Raw genomic sequence first — 23,789 nt, 5'->3', positions numbered from 1 at the left:
TTCCGGTTTGGGTGCGGCATATCCTGGAGACATGGATAAACACATGTATCAGGTCGATACATCATGTGAAATATCAGATCGATATATCTCAAATTTCAGATCGATATACCTGTCAAATATCAGATCGATAAATCATGTCAAATATCAGATCGATAAATCATGTCAAATATCAGATCGATATATCATGTCAAATCGATATATCATGTTTAATGTCAGATCGATATATCATGTCAAATGTCAGATCGATATATCATGTCAAATGTCAGATCGATATATCATGTCAAATATCAGATCGATATATCATGTCAAATATCAGATCGATATATCATGTCAAATATCAGATCGATATATCATGTCAAATGTCAGATCAATATATCATGTCAAATGTCAGATCAATATATCATGTCAAATATCAGATCGATATATCCTGTCAAATGTCAGATCGATATATCATGTCAAATGTCAGATCGATATATCATGTCAAATGTCAGATCAATATATCTTGTCAAATGTCCAGATTAACGAACCATTAATCACGAAAAAAAGACGCTCCAACTGCAAAGGTCCGGTTGTACGGTTTCAGGATTAACAATGTTTGAACTGAGGTGACGTGAAATTGGGTCTAACGTCGCGTCCAAGATTATTGCACTTCTATAGCGACGTACATGCAGGTGTGTGTGTGTGCGTGCGTGCGTGTGTGGCTGCTTGTACTAGTCCGGACTGATACCGATTCATAGTGGTAGCTCACTGACAAACCATGCCCGAGCTTAACATGAATACTCCAGTCCCTGTTTTAGCCCCTAATGCCGAGCCCCAGACAGGGTAACAACAAATACCATCTTTTAACGTCTTTTGGTACGACAAGGCCAGGGATCGAACCCCGGACTTTCCGTTCTTTCACTGAGGCGTTGTTTTGATCAGTCTGACATGTACACACCAACAAACACAGAATGGCTTTGATATTTTATTTATTACAAATATATATGTTGTAAGCGTTGTAACCTATGCTGTTGTGGTTTTTCATTCAGTTAAATGTATTCTTAATGAAAAACCACCAGCAAATAATGACCCAGTAAGAATTACAATATGACCCAGAACTGCATTTAACATTTTGCCATCAACCACGCGACATAATATACTCTACCAAAAAATAGAAATGCAAAAGTAGTAAAATCGTAGATATCTCACAGTGTATCCGACATCCATACCATATTGATACCACAAACTAATTGCTCATTTCTGCATGGATTGGGATTGATTTGTGTGGAAAGAAATTTGGTGAAAAGATAGAAAAATCGCAAAAAACACAGTCACGCGAGAGCCTGGCGCCGAAACACACCAACATGACTTGCACGTGCAACGTCACTTGTTGGGCTATAAAAAAACGTTGGGTTTTCATTAGCATGCCATCACAATCTTACAGCAAGAGAACAGGGAAAACATGCCCCCAAAATACTGACGGAGGCCTAAGGCAACAACGCCATCGACTGACAGCCAACAGGAGAATCATCTTTAGCTGTAGCCAGGTTTTTCCACTAGCACCATGCAACCATCACAAGTCTGTGGAACAGTTATCGGACACCTGGGACAACACGGGACCTTCCCAGATCGACCAAGTATAAGCACTTGAGAACAAGACAGGTTCATACGGCTACGTCACTTACGTGAAAGGACCACCACGGCAATACCAGGATTGGGTAGGATATCAGCTCAGACAGAGAGGAAACGTTGAGGTATTCGCGCTAGACAACCAGTTCGAGGTGTCATTTTGACAGACCCTCATCGTCTGGCCACAACTGAGTTTGGTTTAGTGACGAGTCACGTTTTTATGCTCGTGTGGTAGACGTCGTGTTTACAGGCCTCGCAGGGAACGTTATGCACGAACCTGCATACAGAGAGTGGAAGATTTGGTGGTGGTAGTGTGATGATGTGGGCAGCCATCTCCTACACCAGTAGAAGAGATTTGGTGCAGGGATCTGAATGCTTCCATGGGATCACGATGCCAGTCAGTCTTGGACTCGTAGTGGTGGTCATACAAGATATTGAGAACAGATGACTTGCACTTTGAAAATCTTCTATTCCAAGTTTGCCGTATGGAACCTGGGTCAATGACAATGTTGTGTACCAATTTTGAACACTCGATTACCATCTGTTGTTTCTTGATATTATATATAATATACATCTAAAATCACTTTTGTGTTACTTTTTCTTGCAGAGTAATACTGTTTGTCTTTGACTGGCAGTGTTCATAGTCTAACTGTGATTAAGGGCGGATGATGTGACCGCAGAGACCTTGGGACCGCAGAGTATGTGTGTTTGTGTTGGGTTAAAGACCCTTATAAGAGTAGTTCGGTTATACAGCAGATTGTGGAAGGAAGCCCAATCGGATGCAGTGTAAAGCGTTTCTCGCTCAGGTGAAACCAACTAGCATGGGTTGGTGCTGACAAACCGAGGTTTATAAAGACAATTCTGGGAATAGAACCGTCGATCAACTGATACTGGCACGACTAAGGGACGCAACTCTGCACAGCAAATTCAGTCGATTCGGTCACTGAGCCTTCTCAAGCATAAGTACACGATATAAATGTCGAGCGTGGATTTAGTGTCGAAACAGGTTCTGTCGGAACCCAAAATATACACCGTAATAGAGATACATGGAGGTATTGGAGTCCGGGTTACTGAGGTTCCGCTGTATGTAGTGTGTTGTGGTTCACAGTGATCACTCTCTGCACTTTCTTCTGTATCCAACCTTGAATGTTGTCTTGTACACAAACCTCTGGACGATCCTGAACGAGAAAAACATGTCTCTAAGGACAAAAAACACAAAATATATGACGTAAAAAATATTGTACAGTGAAACCTCGTTAATCCAGACTGTGCCCTTCCCAGCAATATAGTCCAGACTTCGGTATTAACGAATAGTTATACAGACAATCCCAACCCGTGTCCAGAAGAGACGGTTTCCGGACAATCGGGGTTTCATTGTACATGCTAAAAAACATTGTTGTGAAAATAAAACCAGAGAGAAACAAAACACTGAACAGCAAATTGAATACTGGTACCCGACATGAGGCTGTCCTGTTTGGGTTTGTACCGACTGTGTTTCAGAAATCGCGAGGCAGGTCAATCTCCGATGGTCGCATCCAACCACGAAGCCACCTTCGATATCTCTGACCAGGTCAACCATCTACACACCACTCCAATTTAAAGGACCTAGACCTGTGGCACCAGGTGTCTTACCTGTATGACGTGCACGTGTCCCAGTCGAACCTGCCACAGGGGACGGTGTAGGCCTCCCTCATCGACTGCCTCACCCCCCTCTTCAGACTTTGCATATATGTCACAATAGGGCAGTGCCTGTGGGTGTAATAGTAAAGGGGTACGTCACAATAGGGCAGTGCCTGTGGGTGTAATAGTAAAGGGGTACGTCACATTAGGGTAGTGTCAGTGTATGTAATAGTAAAGGGGTGCGTCACAATAGGGCAGTGTCTGTGGATGTTAAAGTAAAGGAGTACGTCGCAATAGGGCAGTGTTCGTGTATATAATAGTAAAGGGGTACGTCACAATAGGGCAGTGTCTGTGGATGTAAAAATAAAGGGGTACGTCGCAATAGGGCAGTGTTCGTGTATGTAATAGTAAAGGGGTACGTCACAATAGGGCAGTGCCTGTGGGTGTAATAGTAAAGGGGTACGTCGCAATAGGGTAGTGTCAGTGTATGTAATAGTAAAGGGGTACGTCACAATAGGGCAGTGCCTGTGGATGTAAAAGTAAAGGGGTACGTCACAATAGGGTAGTGTCAGTGTATGTAATAGTAAAGGGGTACGGCACAATAGGGCAGTGCCTGTGGATGTAAAAGTAAAGGGGTACGTCACAATAGGGCAGTGTCTGTGGATGTAAAAGTAAAGGGGTACGTCACAATAGGGCAGTGCCTGTGGATGTAAAAGGAAAGGGGTACGTCACAATAGGGCAGTGTCTGTGGATGTAAAAGTAAAGGGGTACGTCGCAATAGGGTAGTGTCAGTGTATGTAATAGTAAAGGGGTACGTCACAATAGGGCAGTGCCTGTGGATGTAAAAGTAAAGGGGTACGTCACAATAGGGTAGTGTCAGTGTATGTAATAGTAAAGGGGTACGTCACAATAGGGCAGTGTCTTTGGATGTAAAAGTGAAGGGGTACGTCACAATAGGGTAGTGTCAGTGTATGTAATAGTAAAGGGGTACGGCACAATAGGGCAGTGCCTGTGGATGTAAAAGTAAAGGGGTACGTCACAATAGGGCAGTGTCTGTGGATGTGAAAGTAAAGGGGTACGTCACAATAGGGCAGTGCCTGTGGATGTAAAAGTAAAGGGGTACGTCACAATAGGGCAGTGCCTGTGGATGTAAAAGTAAAGGGGTACGTCGCAATAGGGTAGTGTCAGTGTATGTAATAGTAAAGGTGTACGTCACAATAGGGCATTGCCTGTGGATGTAAAAGTAAAGGGGTACGTCACAATAGGGTAGTGTCAGTGTATGTAATAGTAAAGGGGTACGTCACAATAGGGCAGTGTCCTTGGATGTTAAAGTAAAGGAGTACGTCACAATAGGGCAGTGTCCTTGGATGTAAAAGTAAAGGGGTACGTCGCAATAGGGCAGTGTTCGTGTATGTAATAGTAAAGGGGTACGTCACAATAGGCCAGTGTCTGTGGATGTAAAAGTAAAGGGGTACGTCGCAATAGGGCAGTGTTCGTGTATATAATAGTAAAGGGGTACGTCACAATAGGGCAGTGTCTGTGGATGTAAAAGTAAAGGGGTACGTCACAATAGGGCAGTGTCTGTGGATGTAAAAGTAAAGGGGTACGTCACAATAGGGCAGTGCCTGTTAATGTAATAGTAAAGGGGTACGTCACAATAGGGTAGTGTCTGTGGATGTAAACGTAAAGGGGTACGTCACAATAGGACAGTGCCTGTTGATGTAATAGTAAAGGGGTACGTCACAATAGGGTAGTGTCAGTGTATGTAATAGTAAAGGGGTACGTCACAATAGGGCAGTGTCTGTTGATGTAAAAGTAAAGGGGTACGTCGCAATAGGGCAGTGTTCGTGTATATAATAGTAAAGGGGTACGTCACAATATGGCAGTGTCTGTGGATGTAAAAGTAAAGGGGTACGTCACAATAGGGCAGTGTCCGTGTATATAATAGTAAAGGGGTACGTCACAATATGGCAGTGTCCGTGTATATAATAGTAAAGGGGTACGTCATAATAGGGCAGTGTCTGTGGAGAAACAATGAAAGGGTACGTTATAATGGGTGTCACGGTGCTAAATTAACGATTGCGCCGCACTAAGCAATATTCCAGATACATTTGCATATGATGGCGGTCTGTGAATAATCGAGTCTGGACCAGACAATCCATTGTTGGACATCATGAGCTTCGATCTACTCAAATGTGATACGATGACATGCATCAACCAAGTCAGCGAGCCTGACCATTCGATCCGTTAGTCGCCTCTTACGACAAGCATAGTCCCTCTTATGACAAGCATTGGTCACCGAAGACCTATTCTCTACCCGACCGCCTCCGTGGTCTTGTGGTAGAGCGTCCGCCCGGAGAGCGGAAGGTCCGGGGTTCGATCCCGGGCCGCGTCATACAAAAAGACGTTAAAAGATTGTACTTGTTGTTACCCTGTCTGGCGCTCGGCATTAAGGGGCTAAAACAAGGACTGGTCGGCTCGGAGTCAGTATACTGTGTCTGAGTGGGGTATTCATGTTAAACTGCGGCATGGTATCTCAGTGAGCTAGCACTATAAATCGGCATCAGTCCGGACTAGTACAAGCAGCCACACACACACATACACGTGCATGCACGTCGCTATATAAGTGCAATAATCTTGGACGCGACGTTAAACCCAATTTCACCTCACCTATTCTCTACCCGGACCCTAGTCGGAGGTACTGTCAAAAAGCACACGAGTTAATGAGCGGTAATATTCTGAGGTGAAGTTCACTTATGCCGCGTATAAACGTAATGTTATGACGTCATGAGGTGTGTATCCCACAATGCAATCGTCACGCTTAAAACACAAGAGCCGGAGATGTACCTGTCTTGACACCGGAAGCCTTTTGTTCCATCCGGGCACCGACACCTATTGCCAGGGAGACAGACGCCACCATTTTGACATGATGGGCGACAAGTTCCCCGGGGAGCTGAAATACATATCAAGAAAATACACAACGAAGCAGAGTAGAAAAGTGCGCCTTACGCTGAATAGACAGAAAATTCCCTACTGACGAAGGCTTGTATTGTAGTTCGTTGTGTTCACAATGGCGTGTTACATTCGAAGGTGATGGTCAGATGATGCTTATAAACCTATTGAGTGGGTGAGTTAAAATTTTACGTCGCATCGGCATATAAAGGTATCGACGTGAGAGGTTTTTAAATGTTGATTCTAACCAATCTTGACTGGTGGGTTTCTTTAACTTATATTGTTAACTGTTGTTTGGTTGTTGTTTAACGCCGCACACAGCAATATTCCAGCTATATGACGGCGGTCTGCAAATAATCGAGTCTGGACCAGACAATCCAGTGATTGACAACATGGGCATCGATCCACGCAATTGGGATCGATGACATGCATCAACCAAGTCAGCGGCCCTGACCACCCGATTCCGTTAGTCGACTTTTACGCAAACATGAGTTGCTGAAGACCTATTCTACCTCGGATCTTCATGGGTCCAATACGGAGGTATTCTGGTATAGGGGTTTAATGGTGTATTATTGCTACATTCCTTCAGGACAAGGAATAGTTCAAACAAAGGTAGGATGTTTGCGAATATTAATGTCATATAACGTCAGAGATACACTTCCTGTTGCCAAAACAAACATTCTCCCTGTGTACACTCAACAGAATCAGGTGAGTGAGTGAGTTGGGTTCAACGCTTCAGCATTTCTGTTATTTCACGGCTTGTCAACTTGATGTGGGAGGAAAGCACCAGGACACGAAGCAGGTGGAACATCTTTTCGGTGAAACCCACGAAAATGGGTATGGTGCTGAATAGCCTAGAAAAATAATCAGGGCGAATGGGGGACCATTTGATATTCTTTGAGGGGTGTGTTGTCTACTGGGACCTTATCGAAAAAATTATCCCCGAAAATTCTTTAAAATCATTATTTTTCACCCTGTAGAAATGGTCGGTTTCTAAGGGACGCAACTCTGCACAGCGAATTAAAACGCCCCAGATGACTAGGCCCCTATGCCCCTAACACTATTAGGAAATGTTGTGAATGTTAGCAAGTAAATATGTCCTACAATGTCTCGTCGATGGCATACATCCACAGTTGTAAGGACATACCTCGTTGGCATAGGTTTCCACTGTACCCTGGCCGACACGTGCACTTGTTGAGACCGACACATGTCCCACCATTTCTGCAGCCTGGCCGACATCGCGGACGAGCTTCATGAAGATAAAGGCAATATTAAAGTCTCAAACATGTCTTGGGAAGTGAATTGTTGTGTTACGCCGCAGTCAACAATATTCCAGCTCTACATGGTTGCAATTCCTTGACTATAAACCCATGTTATGGCTGACATCATGAGCAACTGCCCGTGCCAGGTCACACATTGTAACTACGTCATACCGGCGCCCGGATTAACAGGTGGTCCGGACTAGAAGGGTTCGACTTAGCCTAGGGACAAAACTTATGTCCGATGATAGTCCCTACATTGTCTTGTTCCACATGACCCCGTGTTCTTTCGATAATTTACAGACCGTCGTCATGTAGCTGCAATATTGCTGAGTGCGGCGTTAAACAACAAACAAACAAACAAATCTTTGGTGAACACTTGGCTTGACTCTGCATGGTGTACATGTGTCACCTTTTCGTGAACATGTGGTATCTTCACTATTTTATAGTGATTCATAAATAAAAGCTACAAAAACCCTTTCCATATTCATAAGAAATATCTGCCAAAAACAGAGCCTGTTGTAGGAGTCCGACTATATAATGAGCATGTGTTTAAGAATCACTGTCCAATAATGTAGATACCAGGTGTTCGCGAAAATGTGAGCGTATTCTGATCTACGGGTGGCACCCGTCACAAACACATGCAAAGGTAAGTCAATTGTTGAAAAAAAACACGGGAACATAAGGTACAAGTCAAAATAGGGAATTGCACTGGACATAATGTTTGTCACTGATACATCAAATTTAAAAATGTCCTGCATATATCTACCATGAAACCTTTTGAAAGCTGGGGGGGGGGTAGCTACCAGGGTAGCCTGGTGGTTAAAGCGTTCGCTCGTCACGCCGAAGACCTAGGTTCGATTCCTCATACGGGTACAGTGTGTGAAGCCCATTTCTGGTGTCCCCCGCCGTGATATTGCTGGAATACAGTAAACTACGGTTATAACGAACTCAAAGGGACTACTATTTTTAGTTCGTTATAACCGTAGTTCGTTATAAGCATATATACAGCATAACTACAGCAAATACTCGGGACTAAAAAGTAAGTTCGTTATATCCGTCAGTTCGTTATAAGCGCGTTCGTTATAACCGTAGTTTATTGTATTGCTAAAAGCGGCGTTAACCATATTCACTGTACGCCATGGTCGGCAATTCAGTTTTTCATCAAGCGGTTGCTACAAATACAAGCTATGTAATTAATCCAGTACATTGAGCGGTCAGTTGTGTCCCTGCAGTCACACTGCCCACGTACAACACGCACAGTCGTAGCGGCTCAGGCATTGTTTGGTGTATTTACATCTGAATGGCGTCAGGTATATTTTCGGATTCCTGGGACGTTTCAATGACTTTAATCAGAAACCAACACGTAATGTGAGATCTGGTCTTTGATAGGCATTTGTCGGTGGTTCATAGACCGATTGGATTTCAACCGGTCGGAGCAGCCTCAGTATAAACAATGCAGAACTTGAAATCCATACATATTATTGTTCTACAAAACACAAAGCTCAGAAATACGGGGGCGTTAAAATAACATGGCTTGATCTTTATATAGAAAGAGTAAACATGACACGGAGTTGAGCTTCCATTCCTATGTAATACTTGGGATGAAGGCATCTTAATACATGGACCTATTATGCCCAAATATGTTTGACAAATTTGTTTTTAAATATAACTTTGTATTCGTGACTCAATTGTATATATCAACTTCTCGTTCTCGTAGCTGTATGGCTGAAATACGACGTTAAATTTTAACTTATTCACTATTACACAGACTGGGTCTAATACCACGACTAGCAATGTGGCCCGTGAAGATCCGGGATAGAATAGGTCTTCAGCAACCAATGCTCACAAAAAGGCGACTATGCTTGTCGTGAGAGGCGACTAACGGGATCGGGTGGACAGACTCGCTGACTTGGTTGATGCATGTCATCGTATCCCAATTGCGTGGATCGATGCTCCTGATGTCAATCACTGGATTGTCTGGCCCAGACTCGATTACTTACAGACAGCTGCATATAGCTTGAATATTGCTGAGTGCGGCGGTGTGTAAATAATCAAGCCTGGACCAGAATATCCAGTAACTGACATCATGAGCATCGATCTACACAATTGGGATACGATGACATGAATCAACCAAGTTAGGAAGCCTGACCACCCGTTCCATTGCATCACCTCTTACGACAAGCATTGGTTGCTGAAGATAAATTCTTACCCGAACCTTTTCCTGGTGTATTCCCCATGACCTACATTGTAAGCATGAAAACTATTCATCATGACCTAGTGTTGACATGTAGTGAGATTGTTCACCATGACCAAGTGTTGACATGTAGTAAGACTATTCAACATGACCTAGTGTTGACATGTAGTGAGATTGTTCACCATGACCAAGTGTTGACATGTAGTAAGACTATTCAACATGACCTAGTGTTGACATGTAGTGAGATTGTTCACCATGACCAAGTGTTGACATGTAGTAAGACTATTCAACATGACCTAGTGTTGACATGTAGTGAGACTGTTCACCATCACCTAGTGTTGACATGTAGTGAGACTATCCACCACGACCTAGTGTTAACATGTAGTGAGACTATCCACCACGACCTAGTGTTAACATGTAGTGAGACTATTCACCATGACCTAGTGTTGACATGTAGTGAGGCTATGCACCATGACCAAGTGTTGACATGTAGTGAGATTATCCACCACGACCTAGTGTTAACATGTAGTGAGACCATTCACCATGACCTAGTGTTGACATGTAGTGAGACCATTCACCAAGACCTAGTGTTGACATGTAGTGAGGCTTTTCACCATGACCTAGTGTTGACATGCAGTGAGGCTATTCACCATGACCTAGTGTTGACATGTAGTGAGGCTTTTCACCATGACCTAGTGTTGACATGAAGTGAGGCTATTCACCATGACCTAGTTTTGACATGAAGTGAGGCTATTCACCATGACCTAGTGTTGACATGTAGTGAGGCTATTCACCACGACCTAGTGTTGACATGTAGTGAGGCTATTCGCCATGACCTAGTGTTGACATGAAGTAAGACTATTCACCATGACCTAGTGTTGACATGTAGTGAGGCTATTCACCACGACCTAGTGTTGACATGTAGTGAGACTATTCACCATGACCTAGTGTTGACATGAAATAAGACTATTCACCATGACCGAGTGTTGACATGTAGAGAGTCTATTCACAATAACCTACAGTTTTGACATCTGGGTCCTGAGTATCCCTTCTTACACAGACACACGTTCACTCGGATACATCGCCCGTCGTTGTCGCAGGCAGGAGAGCAGGTGGCTGCAATCACACACAATACAATGGTGAGTGAGTGAGTTGGGTTTAACGCCTCTCGCAACTCTTTTTATTTCTATCACGACGTGTCCGCTTATTGTGAGAAGAAAGCGCAAAGTGAGGCAGATCGAGGGCGATGGCTACTTTGGCCAATCCAAAATGGCCGACTTCCGGTAGAAGGACGTGTGACCATGAAGCTGACACAAACTGATATTAGTGAGTTGGGTTTAACGCCTCTCAAAACTCTACTTATTTCTATCACGACGTGTCCGCTTATTGTGAGTAGAAATCGCAAAGTCAGGCAGATCGATGGCGATAGCTACTTTGGTCAATCCAAAATGGCTGACTTCCGGTACGTGTGACCATAAAGCTGACACAAATCAACGCTGTTTTGAACAGTATTTCAGTTATACCACGATGCGTCAGTTTGCTGTAGGAGGAAATCACAATAAAGTGTAGCCGTCCCAAAATTTACCACTTTGGTGAAATCTGCCAACAAAGATACGGTGCTCACAAGCCATGGTTCAAAAACGGGGCGTATCTGAGATTTGAACCCACGATAAACTGAACCTGACCCGGATATACCTCTTCACGTCGTATATGATCACAAATATTACAAACGAAGTCATAACTGTAATTGAAGCAAAATTACGTTATGGGGTCAAATTAACAAAGTCAGGTAGATTGATCTTATTTTGATGTTGTTCGCACTATGAGGTGAGGTGAGGTGAGGTGAGGTGAGGTGGAATTGGGTTTAACGTCGCGTCCAAGATTATTGCACTTATATAGCGACGTGCATGTACGTGTGTGTGGCTGCTTGTACTAGTCCGGACTGATGCCGATTTATAGTGCTAGCTCACTGTACTGAGATACCATGCCGCAGTTTAACATGAATACCCCACTCAGACACAGTATACTGACTCCGAGCCGACCAGTCCTTGTTTAGCCCGTTAATGCCGAGCGCCAGACAGGGTAACAACAAGTACAATCTTTTAACGTCTTTTTGTATGACGCGGCCGGGGATCGAACCCCGGACCTTCCGCTCTCCGGGCGGACGCTCTACCACAAGACCACAGAGGCGGTGTGTTCGCACTATGACAATAGTATATGTCATCAGTATATATACGTACGTGTCTGACACTGATCCCCAGTGAAGCCTGATGAGCATTGACACGTGTTGGGCGACACACATCGCCCCCCGTTCCGACACGGAATTCGACACACAGCTGCAACCAAAAACAGACAATAAAATGTAAACGCCAGGGAACAATTAGTCTCGACCATCCGCTTGAATGGAAAACTGAAAATCAGCGATGACACCAGGTGTTCACGAGTATGCCCTGCCTTACTGGTAGCACCCGCTACACTAAACTGGTCCCCTGTCACTGTTCTGCTCCCGGAAGTGTGTTAAGCTGGGTGAGTGTCTCCGCTACACAGCGATAGAAACAAACACTTTTAGTCCACTAGTCCTTATAATGATAACAAATAGCAAAACCCTTAAAATGGCAAGTTTCTACTTGACCTTATTATGATACCTTAACTATTTACCAGTTTGGTAAGGACTGCAGGACCAGTGCTAGTCATCGGTTCCAGTTCCGGTTTATACAAAAATAGTAAGTCCCGCTTTAACGAAACGAAGAACATAATTTCGACATCTCCCACCTCTCAAACAGCTGTTCCCAGCCCAGCCAGCGGGACACACACACCGGTTCCGTCTGAGACACGTCCCTCCGTTGCTACATGAGGGGCTGCAGACAGCTGAAAGAAAAGAGTACACACAAAGTGAGTGGACGGGTTAGGCGCCACTTTACCAGAATTTCTGTTCCACTAACTCACTCACTCACTCTGGTGTTAAACATTCCAAGTCATGAGTAGACGTTAGCATGTCTAAGTGTTACATGGCAGTGAATTTTATTGTTGTACAATGATTGTAACTGTGTTACATCGTTTTGTGTTGAGATTCGGTAGAAGTTCGTTGTATTGTATTTGGACAATAATTAGTCGTCAGTAATGTAGTACTATTCAAAATAAACTGTCGTCAAGAGGTTACTATATTTAGTTTCTAGAGTGGTGTGGTAACTTCCGGAAACGGCGTGTCTCGCCCAGCATTGTATATAGCCTTACAGCACTGTGTAGAAATTTCCAGAAGCTTGTGAGACTGTAGTACTATTTGAAATAAGCAGTCGTCAAGAAGTTACTATATTTAAATGCTAGGGTGGTGTGGTAACTTCCGGAAACGGCGAGTCTCGCCCAGCATTGTATAGAGACTTACAGCACTGTGTAGACATTTCCAGTAGCTTGTGAGACTGTAGTATGATTTAAAATAAGCAGTCGTCAAGAAGTTACTATATTTAGATGCTAAAGTGGTGTGGTAACTTCCGGAAACGGCGAGTCTCGCCCAGCATTGTATAGAGCCTTACACCACTATGTAGAAATTTCCAGTAGCTTGTGAGACTGAATGTAAGGGACAAGAGCGTGTCTCTCGTTTCTCTCACACGTTTCATCACACATTTTTATCTGAGATTAAATCAAGACCAGCTTTCGTGTGAAGATCACCCCTGAATCCCTGCCTAGCCCATCACGGAAGCCTCACCACCATCGCCCCTGGGTGAATATAAATTGTATTCACCACTGTAAAGTGTACCACGTTTTACCACTGCATTTTTGTATCTGATACTCACCACTGCCATCACATTACATATTGCCATTGAATATTGTACTACCACTCTATTGTGTACTGCCATTGAATATTGTACTACCACTCTATTGTGTACTGCCATTGAATATTGTACTACCACTCTATTGTGTACTGCCATTGAATATTGTACTACCGCTCTATTGTGTACTGCCATTGAATATTGTACTACCACTCTATTGTGTACTGCCATTGAATATTGTACTACCACTCTATTGTGTACTGCCATTGAATATTGTACTACCACTCTATTGTGTACTGCCATTGAATATTGTACTACCACTCTATTGTGTACTGCCATTGAATATTGTACTACCACTCTATTGTGTACTGCCATTGAATATTGTACTACCGCTCTATTGTGTACTGCCATTGAATATTGTACTACCGCTCTATTGTGTACTGCCATTGAATATTGTACTACCACTCTATTGTGTACTGCCATTGAATATTGTACTACCACTCTATTGTGTACTGCCATTGAATATTGTACTACCACTCTATTGTGTACTGCCATTGAATATTGTACTACCACTCTATTGTGTACTGCCATTGAATATTGTACTACCACTCTATTGTGTACTGCCATTGAATATTGTACTACCACTCTATTGTGTACTGCCATTGAATATTGTACTACCACTCTATTGTGTACTGCCATTGAATATTGTACAACCACTCTATTGTGTACTGCCATTGAATATTGTACTACCGCTCTATTGTGTACTGCCATTGAGTATTGTACTACCGCTCTATTGTGTACTGCCATTGAATATTGTACTACCACTCTATTGTGTACTGCCATTGAATATTGTACTACCGCTCTATTGTGTACTGCCATTGAATATTGTACTACCGCTCTATTGTGTACTGCCATTGAATATTGTACTACCGCTCTATTGTGTACTGCCATTGAGTATTGTACTACCGCTCTATTGTGTACTGCCATTGAATATTGTACTACCCCTCTATTGTGTACTGCCATTGAGTATTGTACTACCGCTCTATTGTGTACTGCCATTGAATATTGTACTACCACTCTATTGTGTACTGCCATTGAATATTGTACTACCGCTCTATTGTGTACTGCCATTGAATATTGTACTACCGCTCTATTGTGCACTGCCATTGAATATTGTACTACCACTCTATTGTGTACTGCCATTGAATATTGTACTACCGCTCTATTGTGTACTGCCATTGAATATTGTACTACCGCTCTATTGTGCACTGCCATTGAATATTGTACTACCGCTCTATTGTGTACTGCCATTGAATATTGTACTACCGCTCTATTGTGTACTGCCATTGAATATTGTACTACCGCTCTATTGTGTACTGCCATTGAATATTGTACTACCGCTCTATTGTGTACTGCCATTGAATATTGTACTACCGCTCTATTGTGTACTGCCATTGAATATTGTACTACCGCTCTATTGTGTACTGCCATTGAATATTGTACTACCGCTCTATTGTGCACTGCCATTGAATATTGTACTACCGCTCTATTGTGTACTGCCATTGAATATTGTACTACCGCTCTATTGTGCACTGCCATTGAATATTGTACTACCGCTCTATTGTGTACTGCCATTGAATATTGTACTACCGCTCTATTGTGTACTGCCCTTGTAATTGCTGTGCAGTAACTAGTGTTGATTTGTAAACCTAGTGAATTCGTTTAACGCATTTTTTGATTGTATACCACATGGTGGTTGTTTGTTGGTTTCTGTTATGTAATGTGTCTGGGTTAACAACTTTACACATTGTTTCAATTAGGGAAACGACACGTAACATAAGCATAGGTTGATTATAACATGACTACATGGCTATTGAAGAACTTCATATGATGACGCCAACTGGATCTAATAGAGCCATACCTACCCGAACATCCGGGTCCTGGATATCCTGCCGGACACAAACACTTGTTCGGGGCCAAGCAGCGTCCGTAGTTGGAACATGGAGGGTCACATGTTGCTGCGTGACAAAAAGACGTAAGATAAATACATACTTTAACCAAATATTTTTTTGAAGTCATCAAACAAATTATCACTTGTCAAACTTATCGTCCTCAAGTATGACTCCTGCGAATACATGCTTGACCATGTGACTTTGAGCTCTCGTATGCTGATCGATATAATCGATTCTGTTAATGCAGTCTGGACCAGGGAAAACCAGTGGTTGATGGCATGAGCAACAATACACACAGTCGATATTTACACGCCCCACGTCGTCGGACATGGTCACACACAATAAGACAAGTCGGATCTTGATACCCAACATACATATATAAGGATATATCTCCTCACATCATCTGGTTCCAAAAACGTGTGGAAGTTACGAATCGCCATGCACTGTGATGGTGGAATGGAACAGTTCTCTTGTCCTCAATACCCCAGGTCGTCGAGAAAAACGAGACGTGACTAAGGCGGTAATCAGGGGGCAACAATGGACGTTGATGGTGAATACGTTTTGCATGTGTGATCATGGCACATTAGCTGCGGACCCGTACAGATGGGATGTTTTGGATCAACGACTGCGAGCACATCAGCAACAACCTCAGAACCTCCGACCGATAGCACAAGTTCTGCAGGCAGAGTGGGTGAACATTCCCCAGGCCACAATTCAGGATCTGAATGCTTCCATGGGATCACGATGCTAGTCAGTTTTGGACTCTAATGGTGGCCATACAAGATATTGAGAACAGATAACCTTCAGCTTGATATCTACTAGTCCATGTGTGCCTTATGGAGCCTGGGTCAATGACAATGATGTGTGCCAATTTTGAACAATAGATTACCATCTGTTGATTATTTATATGATATATAAAATATACATCTAAAATCACTCTTGCATTTCTTTTTTTTGCAGAGTATATATTTCGAAATCGGAATACCACTGTGTATATTTACGTTCACATTTCTTCAGGTTATTTCTATTTTTGCGCATCTGATAGCCCTTCCGGCATGCGCATTCAAAACTTCCGGGCGTGTTGATACATTTCTGTTCGCAGCCTGCGTTGCCGGACACACACTCGTCTATGTCTGAAAGAAGTGATATGTATTGTGACAAGAATAGAGAGTGGTATGGCAAGTGAATGTACATGTTCATTGATGGATATACGGAATTAAACGTGTCACCACCACAACCTTGAACACCAATGCGAAGTCGCAAACTAGATTTTAGCAGGCGCTTTGAATCACTACATATTACCATTCAACCCTACACCCCCTTATCTCCCTATTTGTTAAACAATCAAACCCTATGCTATGGAGAATACAACTGTTTGTATGTCCTACGCTATTTCCCCAAAAAATTATGAGCGGGCGTTCTCGGTACCCCCAACGTCATATTGCAAGAGTACTACTGAACGCAGTATAACCCCCTACTTTCTGACTTACTCGATCTTCGTTGTCCCACGGACTCAACCGGGCTAACGCTCACTTATACATCTACAGTAAACTACGGTTATAACGAACTCAAAGGGACCACTAAATTTAGTTCGTTTTAACCGTAGTTCGTTATAAGCATATTTTCAGCATATATACAGCAAATGGACAGGACCAAAAAAACAATTCGTTATATCCGTCAGTTCGTTATAAGCGTGTTCGTTATAAACGTAGTTTACTGTAGTTCGTTTCTGTCGTTTATCAAATAGTTCCCCACACAACCCTCATTATACGAGGCCCATTATTCTGATGTCCCCAGCCGTGATATTGCTGGAATATTGCTAAAAGCGGCGTAAAACCATACTCACTCGCTCACTCACTCATTATACCGAGGTTCACCTCACCATTGCACGATCTGCCATTGAGGTTCTGGGTGAATCCAGGCCTACAGGAACATCTGAACTTGTCGTCTGGCAGATCCTCGCACACCTGCTCACAGCCGCCATTCTTGTCTCTGCAGCTGGCGATGGCTGGAACACAAGGACTTACTTGTACATACACGCGAGCTCCTATACTTCCCCAACAAAGGTAGATCTGAAGGGCGATTAGTCTGATGAGATGTCCTCAGATTGAACCAGGACTACAGGGATACATATTGGAGATGTCTAGGATTCAACACCAAGTGTGCGTGCCAGGCCAACCTTGAATAATGTGTCTGTTTTGTTCAACATTGGGATTTTTTAAAGTTCATATCACTTTTTTGTTAATTTCCGGGCATTTTAATATTGCATTTTAACATTGCATTCAACGCAATAATGCAAAATTGAGCGTTCAGGGCGCTTCCTCTTTATTGAGGGGCGGTCGGGTAGCCTAGTGGTTAAAGCGTTCGCTCGTCACGCCGAAGACCCGGGTTCGATTCCCGACATGGGTACAATGTGTGAAGCCCATTTCTGGTGTCCCCCGCCGTGATATTGCTGGAATATTGCTAAAAGCGGCGTAAAACAATACTCACTCACTCACTCCTCTTTATTGATCCTGTTGTCAACAAACTACAAGTCACCTTGACTAAGCCATCACATATCAACATGAAATATTTGATTCCAATTTGAACTTGTTTACTGACATTTGCTGCAGACTTTTGGATATACATGTTGTATTGTATCACTATAACGTTGTGCACAATGTACATGGTCAATTCGGAGGTTGTTATTCTGATTTGCAGCCTCAGATGTACCATTCGGGTTATAGAAGTCTTCAAATTCATGAGCAAATATTTAGTGACATAATTGGCAGTCTGCAAAAACAAACGTTAGCATCGCGTTAAGATTACAATGACCTTTACAATAGCATAGTCTACAAGGTTACTCACTTCTACTGTAGCAGGTGTTACAGTCGGTCAAAGCTCTATCTCATTAAAATCAGATCTTAGTTCTCGCTACCGCTAAACAAAGATCTGAGGACATCCCATTAGGGGTCACGTCAGAACGACCTTTCATCCGACCAATCAGAGCGTCGCTTACCAGATCATGAAAGTGACAGTCGGAATGTGATTTCTAATCATGCAGCCTCGAAAACGTTAAAACGGGGTATTCCGAGCAATAGTTACGGGCTTTACGACTGAATCTACACAATCCAGACCATATATTAGCCATTCTAGAACGTTCTTTTGTTCAGGTTTCAAATTTTTAAGCGAGAATTTGTCAAAATATGTTTCGAAGCGTAGTCGCCAATTTAAAATTAGTGCCGTAAAGCACGAGAAAGCTGCCTTCTGATTGGCTAATGTCGACTTCTTGTTAGTAATTCCATTGGTCGGTCAGAGTTTGCGAATGGTCGGTCTGCCGTGACCCGTAATGGGATGTCTTCAGATCTTTGTTTAGCGGCAGCGAGAACTAAGATCTGATTTTAATGAGATTGGTGAAAGCTACTCACGTCCAAAGTAACAGACGTTACAAACAGGTCAAGTTTACTCACGTCTGCAGGAGAACCTGTCGTCTGCCAGGACGAGTGCGTCAGGACAGTGACAGTAGAAAGACCCCACAGTGTTGTTACAGAACCCATGACAGCCGCCGTGGTCGGTCATACACTCGTTGACGTCTGTAACATAACGAATATCATCCGTAACTATCAACAAGATCGTACTGTTACGTTGCAGTGGAACGAAGCGCTCGTACAATATCGATGGCTGTGGTGGCGGGATTGTTAGTGGTTCACCTCGCTAATTTACTGTTACCTCCCTTTCGTTGTTGACAAAATAGGCTTGATCCTTCGAGAAGTTTCGGTAGAGGGAGAGAAGGCTGTCTGTGCCTACATAAAAGGGGCAAGAGGTAGATTCTCGGCCTTTTTACGAGCGGGGCTGGAATTTTATTCTTGACAAAAATATTTATGCTTCAGACTCTTGAGCAAAGAGAATTTGTCTGCTTCAAAAGTTACATTGTTTTACAGGTTAGTTACAGGTGTTTTTCTTACAAAAATGTTCAAGTTCATTGTTTTATTTTTAAAAATATCTGGTTTTGCAGCTGTAACAGAAGAAAAAAATATCTACTCTCCAGACAAAATCCTGACAGCTTCCAACACTATTCCGGTTTCAAGAACGGAGCACGTCCCCTTTCAAGACATTCGACGGAGACTTAATTGTGGACATTCGTGAGTTGGTTGGTTGGTTGGTTTGTTGTTTAACGCCGCACTCAGCAATATTCCAGCTATATGACGGCAGTCTGTAAATAATCGAGTCTGGACCAGACAATCCAGTGATAAATATCATGAGCATCGATCCACGCAATTGGGATCGATGACATGCATCAACCAAGTCAGCGAGCCTGACCACCCGATCCCGTTAGTCGCCTTTTACGACAAGCATGGGTCGCTGAAGATCTATTCTACCCCAGATCTTCACGGGTACATTCGTGAGTACACCTATATGTTTTAAAGGACTTTTTCTTATTGCTGCTGCCTGCTGCCACTTATTATCTGTATCGTGTGTTAACTATTCATTTTTCTTGTGCATCAGTATCTGATTGCACAATTTAGTGATCTACGAACCGATTTTTGGGTTAATCCCCGCGTTTACATTTAAAAATCACCAACAATACATCCTTACAGCCTGACTCGTGCACTTCTAATAATGTTAAAATCCTAAATGAATCGTTTTTTTCGCACGGATCTACAAGCAGTTGGTCGTTTTCATATCTCCACTATCGATTATCTTAAATAGCATAACTCCATTTTTTATAAAAACCATAAACACATTCACTGACACAACTTCGACACGGAAGTGACGTCATCATCTTCATATCTCGTATTGCTAACGTTGCTTAGTAAATCTCCTGTGATTTGATTGGACGGCTCTTTTTGTCGGATCTATCTCATAACGAGGTAAGAATGGACATATTATACACTGGATCATCGAGGGTGCTTCATGTCAAATTTGATCGCCTGCAGTCTCACCGACACATCTCTTGTTGTCGACGTGGAGCCTGTGCCCCGCCTTGCAGGTGCAGTAGTAGGAACCAACCACGTTGTTGCAGGCGTGTTCACACCCGGCGTTCCCGTACTGACACTCGTCTACATCTGTAACACAGAGATACCACTGAATAACTTCCAGGCTAAATAGAGAATCTCACCAGAGTGTCTTTTGATATCAAATATATCAACACGAGTTGATAAAAGTGGGAAAACTCCGAGGCTTGCCGAGTATTTGTTTCCACTTTTATCAACGAGTGTTGATATATTTGATATCAAAAGACACGAGGGTGAGATTTTATTTATCATCCAACATCATTCTTTCAACTTTTCCAATTTGTAGACAGTAATTAGGAGTGTCTTCAGTGTAAAAAGTCCTGCTTACAGCTTCAGTAGCAGAGCCATTAGTAATGTCATTTGATGGTGACGTCATGGTAACCAATGACGCCACAATGGTCTGCAAAGCATTGTGATGCAATTTCATTGCAGCGATATCTACAGTATAGATATAACTTGATCTCACCCAAGCGATATCTCCTGTGGGAGCAAATTTTGGATGATAATTATTAATGTCTTGTATCTTTGCACATTCCAGTACATGTGGCTCCCTGTTGATGTCAAAGTGCACCATACCTGTGCTCGTAGGTTTCACCGAAGTGTTAACCGTACCACACCAGTATCACTTCAGGCTTTGCACCACACGAAGTTGACATGCCGTGATATAATTGTAATACTGTTCAAAACGGCTTTAGGGACCGAGCATTAGAATTTCTGGAGGGGTTGGGTGGGAGGCTGGGGTGTGTTTTATCTGAGAAATAAAATTGGCACCGGAAATTCTTGAGAAAATATAGCTATGTTTCAGTCCTTTGAAAACAAAAGAAATTGCCTGCCACAAAAAAATGACATTATCGTTAGGTGTTTTCTTATTATAACATTCAGGCTCATAGTTTTATATTATGAAATATGTCATTTTGCAGCTGAAGCTGAAAAAAATATCTAATCTCGAAACAAAATCCCAGCTCCCCCTCCCCCGGAATATCAAATGGTCGAGCCCTTAAAACTAACTCACTGAAGTCATTATTTGTGTATAGCGCGTCCACAACTGTGTTATGTGTGCCAAGGGCCTCAGTGGAACACGCCTGCATTACTTTGACTTTCCCCTCACTTTATGGCACAACCAATGTCATAGAATTGGAATTGTGTCCAAACTCTGTTTAACATCACACCCACTCACACACGCATTCACTTATTGCCCTTGTTGACCTAGGTCTTAACTTGATCCGTCTCACCTTCACAGGTTCTCCTATCCCGGCCAAGACGGTAACCATAGTGACAGCCACATCGGAAGCTGCCGGGGATGTTGTCACATCTATGGTCACAACTGCCGTTGTTAACCTTGCACTCGTTGACATCTGAAACGACCCAGAATCATTAGACGTTCGCTAGCTAACGTGTATATTCAGTTAGCTGTGTCACGACACAACCCTCTCGGTTTCTGACTGAAAGTCAGCCATCTTCCCAAATGAATATAAAAAGTCAAGTTTCCACTCTTGCCTGACTAGGCTGGTATTATGGAGTTATATTTTGGCTGGACTTACGAGTCTATGCATAGTCCAATCAAAATCGCGTAACGAAATCGACATGGTTTCGGTTCGTAAACTGTCCAGATTTCGGTCGATTGCAGGATTCGCAAAGCATGTGTACCGCCAACTCGCCAACAACAGATATTTTCCAAATCTTTTCATGGTTTTAATCAAGGTGCTCACGTGATTTGATGCACTTTGCGAAGTAAGAAACGTTTTATCACAATATAGATCTTGATTATCGATCAGATTAACTGGGCGCCGCCATTTTGTTTGAAGCAAATGGAAGTGATATGAGAAGTGGAATCTGATTGGTCAATGGGAGATACATAGAAGGGACATAGCTTGTAATAGCCACTGGTGGCGATATGATCGAGCCCAGAAATTCCAGCCTAGTTCGGCAAAACTGGACTTTTACAGTCAGTTAATTCCCTTGCCTCGGGAAAATGAAAGTCAGCGCGTGTAGCACCTAGTGGCACAATGTTTACTTCAGCTATTTCCCAGCTATATCATGGCGGCCAGCAACAGTTCTAAGGCCCGTTCCACAAAGCTATCGTAGCGCTCAGATGATCGTACTCCCATACATTAGACGTACGACAGTCGTTGCGCTACGGTCGCTTTGTGGAAACGAGGGTCTTGGTCAGACAAATCCAGGTATTACAAGCGACGTCGCATTCTGTCGTTGGCGCGCAACCAACCACGTCCCCGACGCTGTCCATCTGATCCAAGTCGACAAGCAACAGATTGATTGGGTATAATTAATATAAAATGTCAACGACAGATAACAACCAGTTTCGATTATACGCCGAAACAGATTCCATTGGATTGGATGTAAAAGGAAAAAAGCGGTGAAAATCATATGAATGGATCATTGAAAATCATTGATGACACCAGGGCCCACTTGCACAATACGATCTTAGCACTACGACTATTGTAAGTCTATGTTAAAGTATGGGAGTTACGATCATCTTAGCGCTAAGATCGCTTTGTGAAAGTGGGCCCAGGACGCAGTTGCACAAAGCGACCTTAGCGCTACAGCTATCGTATTAGTAGTAGTATGGGAGTCATGTCCTATCGGAAACACCCGCCGCTCAAACAATTTGCAAAAAAAAGTAAATTTTGAAATGACATGCGTGAGTATAGCGATGTGCACATGTGATCATCATCAAGGGCGTCCCCGGCATGGCGCTCACCGTAGCAGATGTAGCCGCTGCCGCTGTAGCCCTTCCGGCACTGACAGAAGTAGGAGCCGATGAGGTTGCCGCAGTGAGCATGCACATGACACCGGTCCTTGCCGGACAGGCACTCGTCGACATCTGAAACAGAGCATTCCTTGACTTCAGTTCGTCAAGACATCACGTATCAGCTGATTGCTGTGTACCCACACGTCATCATGGTGCCAAGAGAACATATGATTCATCCTAACTCTCAGGTAACTGTGCCCAGTGTTGCAAACCCTACCTTGACAAAGATGTCAAAACAAATAGTTCCGAAACTTTCCTTGACAATCATCCCAAACCAAATATCACCAAGCCTTACCATTACAACCATTCCTAAACAAACATCACCAGGCTTTATCTTTTCAACCATTAGAAACAATCTCTAAACTTACCTTTACAACCATTCCTAAACAAACATCACCAGGCTTTATCTTTTCCATCATTAGAAACAATCTCTAAACTTACCTTTACAACCATTCCTAAACAAACATCACCAGGCTTTATCTTTTCAACCATTAGAAACAATCTCTAAACTTACCTTTACAACCATTCCTAAACAAACATCACCAGGCTTTATCTTTTCCATCATTAGAAACAATCTCTAAACTTACCTTTACAACCATTCCTAAACAAACATCACCAGGCTTTATCTTTTCCATCATTAGAAACAATCTCTAAACTTACCTTTACAACC

General features: G+C 42.9%; 1 protein-coding gene across 2 annotated transcripts in view; it reads right to left on the bottom strand.

Moving 5' to 3' along the window:
- Positions 1-1,987: 1,987 nt before the first annotated feature.
- Positions 1,988-23,789, bottom strand: part of LOC124123515 (fibrillin-1-like) — a 34,917-nt gene continuing 13,115 nt past the window's right edge. Inside the window, exons 8-21 of one of the 2 annotated variants that reach the window (XM_048399040.1) lie at positions 23,069-23,191; positions 21,582-21,704; positions 20,278-20,400; positions 18,805-18,927; positions 17,238-17,363; positions 16,357-16,488; positions 15,329-15,421; positions 12,409-12,504; positions 11,877-11,972; positions 10,657-10,752; positions 7,328-7,429; positions 6,076-6,181; positions 3,241-3,357; positions 1,988-2,786 (exon numbers count right to left, since the gene is read on the bottom strand). In XM_048399040.1, coding sequence (XP_048254997.1) covers positions 2,720-2,786; positions 3,241-3,357; positions 6,076-6,181; positions 7,328-7,429; positions 10,657-10,752; positions 11,877-11,972; positions 12,409-12,504; positions 15,329-15,421; positions 16,357-16,488; positions 17,238-17,363; positions 18,805-18,927; positions 20,278-20,400; positions 21,582-21,704; positions 23,069-23,191 — 1,523 coding nt within the window. In that variant the 3' untranslated portion in view covers positions 1,988-2,719. The remainder of the gene's footprint in view (positions 2,787-3,240; positions 3,358-6,075; positions 6,182-7,327; positions 7,430-10,656; positions 10,753-11,876; positions 11,973-12,408; positions 12,505-15,328; positions 15,422-16,356; positions 16,489-17,237; positions 17,364-18,804; positions 18,928-20,277; positions 20,401-21,581; positions 21,705-23,068; positions 23,192-23,789) is intronic. The other variant, XM_048399041.1, reaches the window with a different exon arrangement.

The sequence above is a fragment of the Haliotis rufescens genome, unplaced genomic scaffold (genome assembly GCF_023055435.1).
Source record: "Haliotis rufescens isolate VD_foot unplaced genomic scaffold, xgHalRufe1.0.p SCAF_19, whole genome shotgun sequence".
NCBI classification, from domain to species: Eukaryota; Metazoa; Mollusca; class Gastropoda; order Lepetellida; family Haliotidae; genus Haliotis; species Haliotis rufescens.
This window is presented reverse-complemented; position numbering and strand designations above follow the sequence as displayed.